The sequence below is a fragment of the Cyprinus carpio genome, chromosome A10 (genome assembly GCF_018340385.1).
Source record: "Cyprinus carpio isolate SPL01 chromosome A10, ASM1834038v1, whole genome shotgun sequence".
Lineage (NCBI taxonomy): Eukaryota > Metazoa > Chordata > Actinopteri > Cypriniformes > Cyprinidae > Cyprinus > Cyprinus carpio.
Window position 1 is genome coordinate 5,287,458 of NC_056581.1, and position 19,063 is coordinate 5,306,520.

A 19,063-nucleotide genomic window follows, 5' to 3' on the forward strand; every position below is an offset into this window, starting at 1 on the left:
AGACAGTGGCAGTTTTCACCTTTGGAGCAAAACCAAATGACATCGTAAATTTTTTTGTAGGTTTTTCTTTCTTTCAAGATACTTTAACCTCTCATATACATTTATATTTTCATATAAACTCTTTATATCATCTCCGAAAGCAGCATTACTTAAATCAGGCAAATCAAAGACCTTATAAAGAAAGACAAAACTTAAAGGAACAGTTCACCTAAATTGCATTTTATCATCTACTCACTCTCATGTCACTTCAAATGTTATTTCTTCTGTCGAACATAAAAAGAGATGTTTAGCAGAATGTTCATGCTGCTCTTTTCCACTCAAAGACAATGCATGGTAACCAAGGGATGTTAAGTGCCAAAAATGACAAAAAGTACTATAACAGCAATCCATATAATCAAAATTCCAAAATTCATGAAGTCATACAATAGATTGTGTGTGAGGAAAACACTTACATTTAAGTCGTTCACAGATACACAGATAACCGTCTCCACTGCAGCTCTCAACTCTCATTCATGTTCATCAAAGTGATTTTTTTAAGTCAAATTAAAATTTTTAAAGTACATTTTAAATCATTGTTTCATTTTCTTTCATGCTTTAAAGAAGTACACCCGTTTTCATGTGTTGTAAAAGTACTTGATTATAATTTGAACTGTAGTGTGAGAGTGTATCTTCACCAACTGCGATGCACCAAACTGGAATACGTGCATAAAGCTTTAAAATGTATTCCTTAATAATAAGAGCACAAGTTAAATGTTAAGTTACTTTTATGGTGTTTTTTCCCCACCATTCACTGTCACTGTATTTTAAATAGTATGTTGAGAGTTAATGATGAGCATTTTGTTTGTGTTCTACTTTGTGTTACTAAAGGTTTGATATGGGTTTGGAATGTGAGTACATTTTCAGGTAGGAATTCCTGCTGTTAGTCAGGGAAAAGAGGAGCAGGGAGATCTGTTTCCAGTGTTTCCATGTCAAACATGTGCTTTACTGCTGATTCCGAAGTCCGTTGTGTGTGAACAAACGTAACGATGGTGTGTGTGCGTCTACATACTCATATGTTCAGTGCAAACACATTTATACCAACCTTGTAAAATCCTCTTGTACCTGTACGTTTTTGACATTGATAAATCTAGCAGGATGGCAGCATGTAGCCCTTTCCTCTGAGCCTCATCTGAGTTTCCTGTTTCGACAAGCGTTTTCAAGGGCACTCAGATCGATCGACAGGCAGGCCTCGTCGTTCGCCAAGGGTTTTTTTCATAAGCCGTGCCTGCCGCCCCTCTCCCCTGTCCCCTCGTCCTAGCACAACCCAATGTACTTGAGATTGTTTTGGATGATCACGTCCGTCACCGCGTCAAACACAAACTGGATGTTGCTGGTGTCAGTGGCGCAAGTGAAGTGCGAGTAGATTTCCTTGGTCTCCTTGTTGCGGTTGAGGTCCTCAAACTGCCTTTGCACGTACACGGCCGCCTCCTCGTAGGTGTTCTGCCCCTTGTAGTCAGCGAAGCAGACGGTCAGCGGAATACGCTTGATCTTCTCGGCAAGCAGGTCCTTCTTGTTGAGGAAGAGGATGAGCGAGGTATTGGTGAACCAGTTGTTGTTGCAGATGGAATCGAACAAACGCAGGCTCTCCGCCATACGGCTCTGTGAAGAGACCAAAGACAAGAAATGGTTAGTTGAAGCACTAACAAGGGATCATGCTCCCTCTGGGGGAAAACCTCTGGAGTTGATCAAATCAGCGGCCTTTAACCTTGAAGAGAGCAAACAGGGTAACATATTTAGAGAGACACTCTAGATCTAGACGATGGGATGAATGTCAATAGAGATGACCCAGTATGAGGACAGCAAATCACTCCAATCTGGGACATTCATTGTTGTGGCAACAGGGGACAGACAATGTGCTTTAACTCCCACAAACTCGCCATTTACTATTGCGCACTCAGGGTTATGAATTTGAACAAGCCTCTAAACCTAAGTATTTCAATTCTCATCTTGCACTGTTTGTGCTACAAGAATAATACACCAAATCATGTGGCTTTTTGAGGGAAACGTGTGCTATTACTTTCTAAGCCATCAGAATTACAATTTTTAACTGTATTGTGTTATTCAGTATTACATTTTTTTTAGTTATTATTTTTTATATACTATATTTTAAATTTTTTATGTGAAATGTGTATGTGTAATTACAAATATGTTTAAATACATGACATACAAATTTCAATAGAAATGACGTCAAAGTATATTTAAGTTAGCAGTTCATTTTAACTATATTTCAAAGAAATTAAAAGCAATTATGAAGTTACTTATAAAGATGTATTTAGGTCAATACTTAATATTTTCTTTCCCCTAATAAGTACTATTTTGAACATTATACTTCTTTTTTTTCAGGGTTTTAAAGCATCTTTTTTTCATTCTTACACTGTTTTGGCATAATACTTTAACTGTCATTTTTTAATGATGACACACATAAGTGTTGGGTTAGTTACTTCCAAAAAGTAGTTAATTACTAATGACATCATCAATATTGTATTTAAATTAATTTTCTTATTACTCTGCCTGACAAGTAATTTATTCAATAAGTAACTTTAATTATTCACATCACTAATTACATCTTAAAATCCCTATAAACCTTAAAGCATAGACAATAGAAATATAACTCTTTGTTCTTTCCATTTGAGTCAAACATGGAACAGTTTAGCCTTTTAGTTTTAATACAACTGTAATAATTACACATTATAATAAAAAATTTAACCTTCTTTGGTTAACAAATAGAATTACTCTGTAAAATATCTAAATAACAAAAAAGCTGAAGTAAAATATTTCATGTATCAAGCTGTAAGCATTAAAAACAAAACAATGAGTACCATATTTCATACACACTGACATTTTGTACACGAATTGACAGTCAATTTTGTACTGTCATTCATGCACATATGCTTTGTATTACCACACAGTATATTAAATAAATTATGATTTTTTTTTTTTTATATTCTTATTTCTTATTGCATTATAAACATCGACATCTGATAGTAGATCAGTAAACACTAATCTAAACATTCCTAGATTGTAACATTCATCATGCTGCAATGTAAACATTCCTATAAAAAAAAAAAAAATTACATCCTCATTTTGTATACGACATTTAAACTATATGTAATTAAAAAGTTGCCTATATATCTGAATGCATATTTCACTCGCTTGCACACATTTCTGTTTGGCTAGATGTTTAGGAAAAGCCCAACTAGTAAAATCAGTACAAGTTTATGTAAAAATAACACGTTAACTAATGTAAGTAAGAATAAATTACAGAAATGAGATCCTCTGCTGAATAAAGCCGTGTCAGATCGTGCTGTTCTTCTAAGGTAAATTCTGGTGTATTCCTCATAGCAGGTCCTCTTCCAAAAACAGTGAAAAATACATGAATCATGATTATTTTTAAATCTATTTTTTGTATCTAGGTGATGAGGGCATTTGCACGCAGGTATGGCTGAGCTCAGAGTAGGGAAAGACTGTACCTCGCTTTCATTTCTTACGGATTACGTAATCAGAGAATATTCATTTTTGATTTAAATTGGATCATTTAAAAGTAGACACTTTAGGTTTTCTATAGACATATTTCTCACGTCTGTGTGTCAAATATTCTCTGAGTTTCAGTTCATTTTTGTGATGGTTTCAGAAAGAAGTTCACACGGAGACCAAAACAGCAGAAAGCGCACCCTGTTTGTTTTGTTATTATTGTCAGTAAACACAAATAAAAGTAGACCCTTTATAGATTATAGATTGTATCTGAGTATTTTAGGTTCTTCTCTCTGTTATAAGGAAAAACTGCAAGTGAATGCGCCAGCGTGCAGAGGGTTAAAGACGCTGCATTCAGTTTTACTTTAAGACGATAATTTTAGATTTGAAATTCAATATTGATTTTAGAACTGTTGAAATGTCTACTGTATGTTACGCTAGTACTTTATAAGTAACTGTGAATAAATTAACTAAAAATGAACAGTGATCCCTAACTTTGCTTTTTTAGTGGATGAGTAATTTAATTACAGTAACGTGTTACATAGAAACACATTACACCCAACCCTATACTTTATTGAAAATGCAAGATGATTAGAAGAGTGTGGCTCCAACACTGAATATGGCGCCAATCATCAGGCAATATTTAGTTAGATAAACCAGGCCATAACAGGAACCGTTGAAAATAATTGTCCCTTTCTGTAAAGAATAAAATGCATAATAATCTTCTAAACTTGAAAAAAAAATCCAAAAATAAGATTAAAAGCCAAAGACAACAAAATCCCTAAAGGAGAAACAACAAGAAAAAGCAGCTCACAGAATCATGTCGATTTCAGCAAGCATCATATGGCCAAGCGCGGTTATTAACCTCTATTTCTCCAGCCCTGCCGAGTTCCCTATCTAATTCAATTAGTCACCTGCCCATGTTCAATTACCTTGCTGTGTTTGCCAGCGTAATGCCCATAAAACAAAAGCAGAGGACAGGATGTAAATAACAGCCGTGAAATGCGCAGAACCATTTTGCTGGCGACATCAGCTGAGCCTTTTACGATACCATCATTCATTCAAGTAATGCATTTTAATCCCAGAAAATGTTCTATCTGCAAATATTTCAATGGTTATAGTGTTTACTAAACATAATTTACTGTATAATCTACTTTAGCTGCATAGGTAAGACTATAAGACCACAATTAAAGAAGGCACATCAAAGTCTACAAGCCAATATATCACATATCTACTGTATATACATGATAAGCGTACAGTTATCGATTATTCAATATATAGTGTGCAGCGTTTACCACATTTCGTGTTGTGTGTGCTCCCCTCCCACAGCGTGAGCTGCAATGGCTGCAGGCACGTGGTTGGGACGAGCAGCTTGTGACTGAGGGAGGAATCTGATATAAAGACTGGGCCGCTGTTTGAAAGGTTACAGGTTACATCATAGTGTTTTAGTGATTTAAGAAGATCATATGATAGTGAGTGAGAGTGGGTTTCACAGAGACATGAATAAAATCAAGAAGTATGTGAAAACGATGAAGGAAGAGTTGCTGTGATTAAGAAAAAGTATAGACCTCGTCACTGAGGCTCTTTCAGAATTTTAGTCTCCTGGTCCTGGAGCAACGTTCCCATCGACCAGACAGATATGAGGGTTAGATTTAAGATTTGAGGTTTAAAGTGGTTTTTAAACTTTATATCAAGGATCCTCAAGTATGACTCCCTCGTGATGGACCTCTTTCCTAAAACAAAATAATGACTACATATTTTTATTTTCATTACACTGTACACTGAATTAAAAATGGTATTGAAACAGTGAAACAATTTTCACTCGGAAATTTCACAAATATTAATAAAGAAACGACAACTACGGTTACACATTGAATTAAACATGAAATTTTGAAGCAGAGAAACTGAAATAGTATTTTCTTGTAAGAATGTACTTCAATTGGCTTTGTTTTATATTTACAACTTAACCCTCTGGAGTCGATTAACGCGTATACGCGTTTTGGGGTATTTTCTCCTGATAACCCCGAAAAGAACTTAAATTACACTTTCAGTTTTGATCGTACAGATAAGTGCAATAAATCAATCGAATCTGTTAAAGGGTCTACTTTTTTTTGTATACAGACATAATAACAACAAACTTTGTGCACTTATAAAAATAAAGATAACAAACAAGGAGTGCTGTCTGCAGCCTTTGTCTGCGCTGATCTTCAGATACAAATGCGTCCTTTAAAATGAACTGTAACTCTGTGAATACTCAACGAAGAGACATGAGAGAGATATCTATAGAAAGCCTGACATGTCTACTTTTAAACTAAACAAGTGCTGCTGAAAACAATATTCTGTGATAAAGTAATCCATATGAAAACAACGCGATCTCCGTTTTTCACGTCTCCCTTCATTATCTTGTAATGCGACCACGCCCCCCGCGCCGAGCGCTGCTTTTGAGATTCAAATGTTTCACTGAAGCGCGCAGGAAAGTAATTAAAATTCCACAACAGAAGACAACGCAGCGAGACTGTTCTTCAAGTTTTTATTATTTTACTGTTTGCTTCGCGATGAGAGGAATAAGACATAATTCACCCCAAAAGATGTGATTGTGGTTGAGGATTTGAGATTTGGAATTCCTCAGAAAAAAGAATGAAGCACTTTATTCAGCAGAGATCATAAACATGAGTAAGTCTCTTTTTATTGATTTATATACTTGTACTAGTTTTCACATAACGTGTCGTAACATTTTACTAGTTAGACTTTTTCCAAAGACTTTTTTCCAAACTATAATTCCTGACTAAATGTATAATCAAGTGAAATATTATGAAGTTCAATAACAATATACACTACTATACCATTCAAAAAGCTTGATGTAAATAATATAAATGTACCAATAAATGTAACTGTAACAAATGTAACAATCATTGCTGTTCTTTTCAATTTATCCCCCCTAAAAAACCTAAAAAAAAAAAAATTCTCAGCTCTTTTTCAACATTAATAATAATAATAATAATAATAATAATAATAATAATAATAATAAAGATGATGATGATAATAATAACAATAAATGTTTTTTTTGTAGAAAATAAGATTGTTAAAAGGATTTCTGAAGGATTGTGTCACTGGAGTAATGATGCAAAAATTCAGTTTGAAAGTCAGCTTTGATTTTTCCTAATAAACTGTTTAACTGGCACTCACAAGTGAATATTAAATTATGTTGTGGGATAATTAAATATATTCTAAATAAACTACAAAACATAAAAATTATATAGATTTATTTTGTCCTCACATTCTTTCTTGTAACTCATCCCTCTCAGTGACACAGCTGACTGAATGGCTCATTATGCAGCTCATTATGCAGGCCTTTGTCTTCTCAGGTGTGAATTCATGATAGTTGACGCCTACTCGCATATGACTTTTACCAACAAAAAGTGTCTTAGAAAATTTAAATCAATATATTGTTTTCTGTAAGTGAGTAAACAAGATGATTTTCACATCATTTAGAAAAAAAAAATTCTAGGCTACAAGCTCCAGTTCTCAAAATATCTGGGAACCAATTTTCTGTATGTGTTTTATTGCCTTATTCAAGTGATTTAACATTTTTAGTTTTTCACTAACCACGCATAACATTTTTTTTTCTCAAAAACACAATCATGTACATACATGCTGCTCACATATTATTATAGCCAATTTGTGCTGATTACAGTGAGATTAGACTTTAGCCATTTAGATATTTATAAGAAACTGAAAAAAGCACAAATGTCAGGGCATGACAAAACTTCTCCAGGCCCCAAAAATACCCTTAGACTCCAGAGGGTTAATTTTTTTATGCTATATATGAAAGCAAATTATTTAGAAAACCTGGAATATATTCACTAACATTATTATTGTATTAAATGCATTTTTGTATTTAGTCTTTTTTCAACACATTGAAAATATTTAATTCAATTAAAGTGTATTTCTATAGCGCTTTTCACAATAAATTTCAATAAAATCAATTCTCACTGTTAAAAACCTGACTGTAAATAAAATAACTGATTAAACTCCTGATTTCAGTCTCAAGAAATCATAATGAAATTACTGTTAAACATATTTTGTTAACAGTCAACACTGACAGTTCTACAAAATACATTTTGTCAAATGTTAAATTTATTTCTTTCAAATTTTTCACGGACCCCCTTGCGCCCCCATGAGGCCCTGAGAAGTTTAGCAATGAACCTGCTATTAGGTTAGGGATACGTTTAAGACTTTTCTTTGACTGTAATGTCGTTCTAGGACCAAGAAAGAATGTTGTGTAATTGGACCAAAAGCATGTTATTGGGGAATATGTGCCATTTTATAGGTTTTGGTCACGCAGGGCAGGAAGTGACATAATAGGCCAATATATCTAATAGTATGAGTAATCCTTCATGACATTCAAATGTAATCTTTGAAAAATGGCACTCACAAATTTGATTATTTGGAAAAGAAACTCTCTCGTACAAACATCTCGTACTCTCTCGTACATAAACATTTATTCGTAACAGCTGTAGCCAGCTGCCAGATTGCGAGGGGCTGCGATTTTCGCTGAGGCCCAAGTGTGTACTCATATTCCTACAGAGAGAGCCCTCCAATGGCCTTGAATTGGGCTTTCTGTAATCAGGTCACACCATTAGCCAAACGTCTCTGCAGATCTTAAAGTGTCCATTAAGCAATTGGGCAGCCCAGGAGACAGGATGGAAGTGCTTTGTTGAAGCTCAGGGTGTTTCCAACTGCAGCTTTCGTCAGAGCCAAGTGTGGGAGAGAGAAGGAGAAGAGAGAGCGAGATAGAAAGAAAAAAAAAAGAAAGAGAAAAGGAGGCAGGAAGCCAGTGGGAGGGGGTGCCCCACTGAGACACAACGCACAGCGTGACGCCCGGCCTCTCCCTGCGCACTCCAGACACAAGCCTTCATTAGGCTTAAATATTAATAAGGAGGTTCAACAGTGTATTAATGCTTTGTTTCCTGTAAATAAGAACTGTTGGATTGAGACGTCTCGCTCTAGAAAATCCATTTCATTGAAGCTGAGTGAAAAAATGACTCTTGTCTAGTCTTCTAATAGCCCCAGCAGCAAGAAGAGAGAGCTATAAAGTATATTTACACCGTACCTGCTCGTAATTGCCATGCTTTGTCTCACATTTGTCTCTCGTTCATTTTATTCCACTCTCCTCACATTTCCTTTGTTGAAGATGAGAAGATTATACGAAGATTATCTGTATTAGAACTTAGAAAGACTCCTAGTTATCACTTCTTTTCATTCAATTATTATTGGAACTGCAACCCAGGCTCATTAGACAAATGTGGCTGGCACAACATTTATGCAAAATGAGATAACGTTGCTTGTTGAATAAGGAATTTTCATAGGGAAATGCCCAGCGAGTGGAGCTAAACACGCATTCAGTTTTATCCAATTTATATGTTTATGATTAGTACAATATAGTTAATATTGATCAGGATGAAACTATGTCTAACACATACTGTAACAGTGACTGTAAAATGCGTGTTTTATATATAGGAGTGGTATACTTCAAGGTTTTGGGATATTTTTGATTGGCCATTGGGCTGGTTTTGTAACATAGGCCTGGCAACCCTTGTTAAAATTTTCATAACATATGAATAAAAGTTGCAGGAAGCATTGAGCTGACTCTCAAGCTATTGTTTGTCTCAATACTCTCACAATCTGGTTGACAACTTTAAATGTTCACAATTGCTTTAATGTGAGTCAGTTCAGCTAATGTGGCTAATATGGTTAGCTTCAAAGCTTCACTGAATGCAGGAAGGCTAAGCTGCCCGGGTTGCTATGGATTTTTTTTCCCCTGACATCCATGTTTATCAGTAATTGAAACACATGAGTCAGTGACTGTCTAGCTCCCTTGTCATCCCTCAACATTACTGGCAACGGCTGCAGTATAATGCATCAAAATACAAATTTAGAATTACATTTTTTTCATTTTCAGAAGAAATACTTGTTTGTGTATTGTGGGTGCCTAGATATTGCTAAGCGGTTGCTATTGTGATCTGAGTGGTTGCTAGCATGTTGCTACCACATGCAGTTGCTAGGGTGTGGTTGCTATGTAGTTGCTGGGGTGTCAGGTACCTTTTTTTCAAAATCGTCATTCGCAGTCATGTGCATATGAAGCACATTGATATAACTTGTTGTTACACACTAACATTTTTAAAGTTACTGGGTTTATTCAAATCCTTAAAGGGGTAGTTCACCCAAAAAAAAAGTAAAAATTATGTTATAATTTACTCACCCTCATGTCATTCCAAACCTGCATGACCCTGTATGGCGCTCTTTACAGCTGGTATTAAGATGTGTTTTGGTCGATCAGATCACTAGAAGATGATGAAGACACATTCCTGTTTATACCTGGTGTTTTAATCCATCTCTTTTGTCCACTTTCAACCACTTTCCCCAAACACTTTAAAGGCAGATATGGTCAGCTGTATGAATGGTCTTCTTCTGATTTATCGATTTTAATATTGCAAAATAAGTTTGCGTAATTTACATATGAACGTGAAAGGAGACAACAGAAAACGATGCAGAGAGCTGGAGCTTTCATTTCTGCTCTGATAGCTGAAAAACTACACAGAACGCTGTGGGTTTGTGTTAAAAATCAAGAATGGTAAGAGAATATTGTGCTTTTTACATTATGATTTCAGTTTAAATCCCGTCTGGTTAGCGCACTTCAACAACACGTCCTGTAATATTAAAGAATTAGGTCTGGTTGTTTGAACACATTCAACCACAGGAGTGTTTACACTACCAAAGCAGTCCAGTCGAACGGGTTTTCGAATATTTACAAACTGTAGTCCAATGCTGATTCCAAATTACATGACAAAAATTGTAGTTAGTAACAGTCTGTTTACATTACACATTTTAGGTAGGTTTTTTGATACCTTTTGATTTAATTGGTTTATCTCATTGATTTAAATGTAATATATTGACATAAAATTAACAACATGAAGTGCATTAAACATTACATTATGTCAAGGTTTTCCAAACTGGGGTTCATGAAGGAACTGCAAGGATTTGGGAGTTTAATGAAAAGTATAAAAATGTCAAATTAAAATAAAATTAAAATAAAAACACTTACTAAAAAAGATGAAGTGATCATTTAATTTAATCAGTTAGAATTCAAATAAAAAATAACGTATTCATCAGTAGTTGATGTGATGTTGAAATGATGAGAAAACACTTATTAAAACGAATGAATTTTGTAAATCCAGTGGTCAAATTCTGTGTGGCCTCTTAATTTTTTGTGTAATTGGAAGAATTAGTTGAAATCAATAAACTATGAATAATTTATTGCTAGTGTGTGAACAATTTGTAATCATGTAATCAATATAACTGTAGTCTGATAATAAGTATTTTATGTGATTTATTCTAAATTAGAAGTACTTAATTTTTGGAATCTGATTGTGTAATCCAGATTACATGTATTCAGTTATACTGAGCAGTTTTCAACTACCTCTGAAAGTGGTTGAAAGCAGACAATCTACAAACGTTTCAGCCCGTGTTTACACCTGTATTTAGTGCTGTCCACTTGTGATTGGATCTATAAACTGAATCTTAATACAAGGTTTAAACAGGGCCTTACTATATTCTGTGGAATTTAGAAGATATTTTGAAGAACATTGGGAACCAGACAATGCTTTGTTTTTCATTATATGGACAAAAAACACTTAGACATCTTTCAGAACATCTTCTTTTGTGTTCAGAAGAAAAAAAGTAATTCATACAGATTTGGAATGACATGAGTGTGAATAAATGATTGCATTTCTTTTCATTTTCAGCGCTGCCTGGTCAAAAAACTGAAAAGGAAATCAACTAATGTGCTTCAGTGGTTGATGTCAGTTATAAAGTGGGAGACTGCAGAAGTCCTTCATCAGTGAACTTCCTCAAAGCCAAATATATCCTTCAATGTTGCTCAAGCATCCCTCCCATGATGACCCAGATCTTGAGTCTCTCTCCAGCTCCTCCCAGCCAACTGGCACCAGAGCTGCATTGCTTCAACAGACCATTGCGCAATGCAGTTCCTTCCGCTATCCTTCTCGACATCTTGAATGGGCTCATTTCTATTGTCTATGTATTTTCGGAGCACCATGTAAACCCCCCCCACCCCCCACCCCAACCTCTTCCTCCCGGTCACATCTCATTGTCAACAGCCCAGGATTAGGAGCGTTCGACTGCTCTGTTGCTTGGCAACGGTTGCCATGGAAACCTTTTTTTAAGGGAGGGTTGGGTCAAAAAAGGAACCTGGAAAGGGATGTTGAAGGGGGAAAAGAAGATAAAACGCGCCATGCCACAAAATTGACAACTGTTGCTTGAAGTCCCCAACAGAATTAAATGACTGCGCATTGCAACCGAAAAGTTACAGCTGAGGCGATGAATTACTGGAAAGCTTTTGTACCAGATGTGTGGGAATAAGCATTCTCTTAATAAGGGACTGTGGGACTACAGAAGAGAGGACATTTCTAATAAAAATCTGTTGAATTTTAGCTAATTAAATTGTTAAATTGCTTTCATTAGGTAAAAGAAAAAAAGACTTGAAAGTATGGTGGAAGCATGGTGAAAATCATTATGGGTGGGATTGGTAACACTTTTGTTTAGGGACCTATTCTCACTATGAACAAGTTGCTTATTAGCATGCATATTACTAATATACTGGCTGTTTATTCATACTTATAAAGCACATATTAATGCCTTATTCTGCATGACCATATTTTAAATCCCTCAATCCTTCCTTGTTCCTAAACTTATCAGCTTCTTTACTAACTATTAATAAACAGCAAATTAGGAGTTTAATGAGGCAAAATTCATAGTTAATAGTTAGAACTGGTCTCCAAGCTAAAGTGTGACCGTGCTTTTAATGCTGTAACTGAAATGTTTCCTAGATTTCTGGTGAACCACCATCTATGAAATATTGCTCCACTTAAGCCTGAATGAAACTGTTCTTTGCAAAGCTCTCGACAGCGGGAAATGCATAGATACACAGATAATTAATTATCAGAAGAAGGTACTGAGTGTTTGCTGTGTTCTAGAAAAACCTTGAAAAGTCTTATAAATGTGTTTCCAGAGACATCATGTATCTATTGTTTTTTTTTTTTAATTTATATATTATAAGAACAGTGTGTATTTGAAACAGATATCATTTGTAACCTTATAAATGTCTTTACTATTAATTATTAATTCTTATTAAGTATTCATTTATTTTTTAAAAATGTCATTGATACCAGATACTCAAAAACCTACTTGGGATGCAAAAAACAGCCAAAGACACCCTTCTGTGAGCAACGTGTATTGCTGTAGGGGAGGTCTTTTAAAGGGGATGAATCAAAAAAAAACAAAACACGAAAAACCCAGAGGGTTTTGCCATGCAAATTGTCTAACCGCTATGACACAAAACACTGTTAGCATGCTAATTAAAGCCTAAAATTAAAATTATTTTCATAAAATACAATTAAAAAAAAATCTAGATGAACTAGTTGACCTTACTTCATGACTATTCAACAATAGTGACTAATTTATTTGTTCCATTCAAAATCCCACTTGACTCAAAAATCTCTTAAAGGTTGTGAGTGAGCATGGCACTTCTGCCTGTAGCTGTACAGTCATTGCCAAAAGTTTTGGCAGTGACATAAATTTTGTGTTTTGCAAAATTTGCTGCTTCAGTATTTGTAGATTATTTTTCCAGCAAACTGAAAAACAATGATATGCATATAAGTTTTAACGGCTTTTTTTTTTTTTGGAAATGTTTTATAATTAGTTATTTATTTTTTTTGTTGTTGTTCTTCATAACCTCTGCAATTCGCTTTGGCATGCTGGATATTAGCTTCTGGGCCAAATCCTGACTGATGGTGATCCATTCTTGCCTTATTTGTTCTCGGAGTTGATCACAATTTGTGGGCTTCTGCATGTCCACGTGCATTTCTATGTAATGATCTTCAAGCCACTTCTTTATCTCTCTTGTTTTGTGACATGGTGCTCCATCATGCTGGAAAAACCACGGATCAACACCCAAATTGTTCATGGATCTTTGGAAGAAGTCGCTCTTGCAGGACGTTTTGATACCATTCTTTATTCCTGGCAGTGTTTTTGGGGCAGAATTGTGAAAGAGCCCACTCCCTTGGTTGAAAAGCTACCCCACACATGGATGGTCTCAGGATGCTTCACTGTTGGCACAACACAGGACTCATGCTAGCGTTCACCTTTTCTTCTCCGAACAATCAATTTTCCAGATGTCCCAAACAGTCGGAAGGGAGATTCATCAGAGAAAATCTTCCATACGTAGAGGTAAGAAAAATGTTTATATTTGGCATTAGAAACTTTTGTGATTAGAAAGTCTTTTGTGATCATTTGTGGATAGTCGAGGGGCATTTTACATATATGCAGAAAACTGCCTCACGAATGGCGGTGTGAGCCACGCCCGCGTCAACTAATTTTAGCTTTATGGTGTCTCTTGTTAGATTTATTGTGAGTGGAATCGCTTTTAATTAATCATTCATGCTGTTCATCCAGTCTCTCTCTCATTGAAAATGAACTGAACCCATGATGCCACAAATTTTGTAAAATGCCCTAAGACATTTACGTCATCTCTGACGCTTAAGTTTTTTTCTTGGCTTTCTAATCAACATTAGCTTGTTATACTTGTTATGTGTATAACTAACAAAGGTGTCTTTATTTGCACTCTTGCGGATTTCAATGGAGGAATCCCCTGAAGCGTTTGTTTGTGATATTTATTTGACAGTGGATGGAGATGAGAATTAGACTTCATCCCACCTAACTTCATCATTGTATGCTGATGAAAATTTGTCTTTTTAGCAGGCTGAATAAATTCTGTATAAACACTATGTGAGTTTGCACAAAAGTGGAAACACTTTGGGAGTTTTGAAGTCGTTGTCGGATTGGTTGAATTATACAGGATTTCCGGTAGACGTGCGTGTCGCGTTCTTCAACGTTCCGCCTGGAAAAAAGATGCCCCTCACGAAAAAAAGAAAGCCTTCATGTTTACAACTGTGATGACGAGCACTTATCAGGATTGACTAAATGTTGGATTCTCAAAAGTATGTGAAATATTTAAAGTTCGCGGCATAGAATGTTTAAAATACGTCCGAGAGTTTTACACACTACTGTGTACTAGAGTTTTTTCTTTAGGAGTTCATAAAAACAGTGTGTATTTGAAACAGATATCTTTTGAAACCTTATAAATGTCTTTACTGTTAATTATTAATTCTTATCAAGTATTAATTCTATTTAAAAAATGTCATTGATACCAAATGCAACAGGATACTCAAAAATCTACTTGGGATGCAAAAAACAGCCAAAGACACCCTTCTGTGAGCAACGTGTTTTGCTGTAGGGGAGGGTTTTGCTATGCAAATTGTGTAACAGCTATGACACAAAACACTGTTAGCATGCTAATTAAAGCCTAAAATTAGAATTATTTTCTTAAAATACAATAGAAAAAAAATCTAGATTAACTAGTTGACCTTACTTCATGACTATTCAGCAATTGTGACTCATTTATTTGTTCCATTCAAAATCCTTCTGGCTCAAAAATCTTTTTGAGTGAGCATGGCACTTCAGCCTGTAGCTGTATAATGGTTTAATATGCTGCGAAAACAGCTGTTCATTTAATCAGACATTTTAATATAGACCTGTTTTCCTATATAATGACTGGTGTTCAAAAGTCCTATATACAGTAGTGGTTGTCTAGACATATTACTGCAGCATGAAAGCTTTTAGTGTCAATTGCCCGACCCTGTCATCTTAGTCAACATTGTCTATATTTAACACACAAGTCACCAAGATTTCCTGCTATTAACTACATACTTCGGAGCACCGTCACTCTATTTCTCTTCTAATACGTGTGTCTCTCCCTGTGACTGACAGTCCATTCAGACAGACTTTCTCAAGACCACGGGGCATTGCTTAAAACCCTTCTCTGCCACTCTGACTCAATCATTTGGTGACCGTGCTGATCCCCTTTGCCTCATCTGATGCATGCGAGTGAGTTAATGTGCAGAGTGTCATTTTAGAAATTCTGCTCCGTAATGGCAGAACCAGAGCAGATTGGTAGCACACAAGCGGCAACACACATGGGCCAGTTCAGAGAAGAATGCTTATTGAGTAATCTAATTCAGAGGCTCACCCCAGACCCTGGAGCTCAAACACACACACTTTTCTAGCTGTTAGCGTATGTTTACGAAACTTGCGAGGCCCCTGTGTAGACCAGATTTTCCATGAGCCTTAACTGGATGGTCAAGAAAGACAAAACAACATCTTTCTTATGAACCAGGAAAAAAACCTGATGTATCATTACGTTAGCAAGCTATTTTACTTCCGTAATATAACATATCTCTGTAACAGTATACTCATGATATTCTAACCCTAAAGCTAATCGATGAATCATTTGCAATGCTGTAAAACCAGGAACTTGTGTTTAAGAAAATACGATCCATTTGTTGAATTTAAATGCATTTTCATTTCTATCATGAAAATCATCAACACACCTTATAAACATGTGAGACTCAGGCTAATAAATTATATTTGAAGATGACCTCAGGCTATCTCCGACTGCTGCAATTGTTTTCAACCAGATAAAACCGCAAATCCGCAAAAACTATTGTAGGAGGTCCACCCTTCCCCCTTCAATATATTCTCTTTTCACCACTCCCCTAGCGAGGCGTTGACTCCTTCCTTCAGTTTCCTCACTTCCTCACTGACTTGTTACTTCTTTTTTCTTTCAAACATTCTAGCAGAAGACACGCCAAACTTTCTCTGATCCCCATCACATCAGAGATTTTCCTCAGTGTTAAATCTGATCATTCTCACGGGTACGCCCTGACACCTTGCACTGTGAACTCAATTATCACTCTTGTACACCCCCCCTCCCCTACCCCTAAGACTCGCAGGACACTTTTATTTTTAACTTCCCAACCTTAATTGATATTCCAGGCTAATGCAATACTTGGAAGTTCTTATTGTGAGTCGAGGGAAAATGTTTAGCATAGCACACACAGGTATGCAATTTTTGAATTCATTGATAAGCAATTCGCTTTACCACATGTAGAGAGAATGTATGTGGTTAGACGGACATTTAGAAAAGTTAATTCCAAGTCTTAACAAAAGCACACCTGTAATTAACGTCAAAGGCAAATATAATCAGGTTTACTCTGTAAATATCATTTGCTATTAATTGACGGGAAGCCTGCTGGAAGACCAGCTTATGCTGGCATGAATTTCAATGGTTGTCCACTCTGCTTAAAAAAAAAAAAAAAAAACTTAACTTATTTGCTAGTCTTAGCTTATTTACCGTGGTCTCCCAGTCTGGGGTGCAGTTCCCAAATGTGTCATTAGCCAGTTATGGTCACAAGTTCAGTCATTACCAACATAGTTCAAAGATTTTATGTTTTTTTCCAGAACAATAGTTCTAATGAACATTCGCAAACAGCACTGCAAATTTATATTTTCAGCCTCTTTATGCCTTTATTGGATATGACAGTATAGACCAGACAGGGATGCACAGGGCAGAGAAAAGGGAATGGGATCGGCAAAGGATCTTGAGCCGGAAATCAAACTATATATCTGCATGCTGCCCACGAGGCTATCAGCACTGCCAGCACTGCAAAGTTATGTGGCTAGAACAACAGTACAGCTCTCAACCTGTGGTAAGAATCATCATTTCTTGTTAGCATATTTGGAATTATGGATGTGCGACAAAGTTATTACAGCTTTTTTTGGAAACAGTGATGGCTAGTTAGTTAATTTCTTCCACAATGCATTATACTAAGGTAGTTAGGCAGCGTTATATCATTCTAAGGCAACGCAACACTGCTCAAGGTAGTGTTTAGTTGTCAGGCCAGGTGATCTCCCAACTGCTGAAAAGGACCAAAAACCCATCTAAGATCCAACAGTTAACACATCAGCTTTAAAAAGGCTGGGAGACTGGTAAAACCAACAAAACCAGCTGGGTTAAGCTGGTAAACCACCTTCCCTTGGTTGGTCACCCAGCATTACCTTTGTAATAATTTAGGTTACCAATGTAGTCTTGATGGTTAATTTGGAACATCAGAGTTTAAAACACAACAAGCTATGCTGGTCATTTAGCAGGGTACCGTTAGGTCTTTGAACAGCTTGAATGTAACTGAAAGTGTGTGTACTGCAGGAAATGTGGAAGCAAGATGATATAAAAGCAGTTTGTTTGTCAGTGCCACAGACGGGAAGAATTTACTGTAGAGACGTGCATAGCCTAGTGCAGATAACAGTTTGGTTCATGTGTTGCTGCTTGCATTATCTGTTTGCACCAAAGGCCCGAATACAAAATTGGGCTCTCCTTACCGTCTGGTTTGTCTTCATAAAGCTTGAGGTCATAGCCACTGAGCTCCACACAGAATATAATGGCAGTCACACCCCTCAAAACAGTGGATCCACTTCTTTCTTTCTGAACGTTGGGCCGCCCACGTCCACCATTTTGAAGGTGAGCTCCTTGAAGGTGAATTTGTTCTCAACAATGCCAGTGGTCATGTCACGTGAGCGCAGAATGTCTTCAACGGTTGGGATGTACTCTGGTGCAGAAAAATCCTGTCCAGGTCGTTTAGATAATAGGCTGTATTATCCTCTAGGTGGTATTCATTGGAGCGGCAGAAGCACTCCTGGACCCCTGGATCGGCCCACAATCGCTTCATTCACCCCCCAGGAGCTCTGGCGTGATCTCACCCTTGCTCTCAGCAGGCCCGGTGAGGGCGAAGAGTTGCACTGCGTCATAAGCCCGATCAGGGTTGTGGAAGTCGATCTTCAAGGTGGAGAGAGAGCGCGGATGATGCGGTTTGAGCGAGTCAATGGCGTTGAGAGGATGAGGGGCTTGTATTCCTTGCAGGCCTCCAGGTTGAAGCCTCCACTATGGATGATCTTCATCTGCTTTACAATGGTGCTCTTGCCAGAGTTGCTGGTGCCGAGCAGCAGGAGTTTGATTTCACGCCGCTGCCGCTGGCTTTCTGAGCGGAGGTGTCGATCGATGCGACGTGACCGCCGGGCGGCCTCCTTCTCCTCTGAACTCTGCCGGCACCCCATGGTTGACTGCACCTGTGACTTGAGCTGGTAACCCAGGAAGTGGGAGAGTGGACGGTAAATGTATGCAATGTAAAACGATATGGTGATACAGTTGAGGTGATACTAGAGGAAGCTTTTGCTGGAAACCAGTTTCAGAATGGGGGTTAGACAACATGCATTGTCCAAGTCTACAGTTTTTGAGTAATTCTTTTCAAGGGTTGTTGTTTTGGCATTCAGTGCTACCATGACATTGTAGAAGACCCACTCAGGCACTGGCATAAGGGCGTGTTTGCCTTCGAGATGCTAAGGACTTGGGGTTCATATCAGGGGACTCTCTCCCTGAGCACGGCAGGCTTTAAGTGGACTTGTCAGTGTTCATAGAGAGAAAGTCGAAACCGTAAAATTCCTTCACTCTCCTCCCTCATGGCGTCCAGTGTGCTTCCCTGTATTTCTGCGACTGATTCATCTGTTCTCAATTCCGCCCTCCTTT

General features: G+C 36.9%; 1 protein-coding gene across 1 annotated transcript; it reads right to left on the reverse strand.

The window, feature by feature from the left end:
* Positions 1-951: 951 nt before the first annotated feature.
* LOC122146408 (guanine nucleotide-binding protein G(z) subunit alpha-like) lies at positions 952-17,989 on the reverse strand. The gene is made up of 2 exons (XM_042764842.1): positions 17,863-17,989; positions 952-1,638 (listed from the first exon to the last, which is right to left on the reverse strand). The coding sequence occupies exons 1-2, from the start codon at positions 17,893-17,895 to the stop codon at positions 1,294-1,296; spliced, it is 378 nt and encodes a 125-aa protein (XP_042620776.1). The 5' UTR covers positions 17,896-17,989; the 3' UTR covers positions 952-1,293.
* Between the last annotated feature and the right edge of the window lie 1,074 nt (positions 17,990-19,063).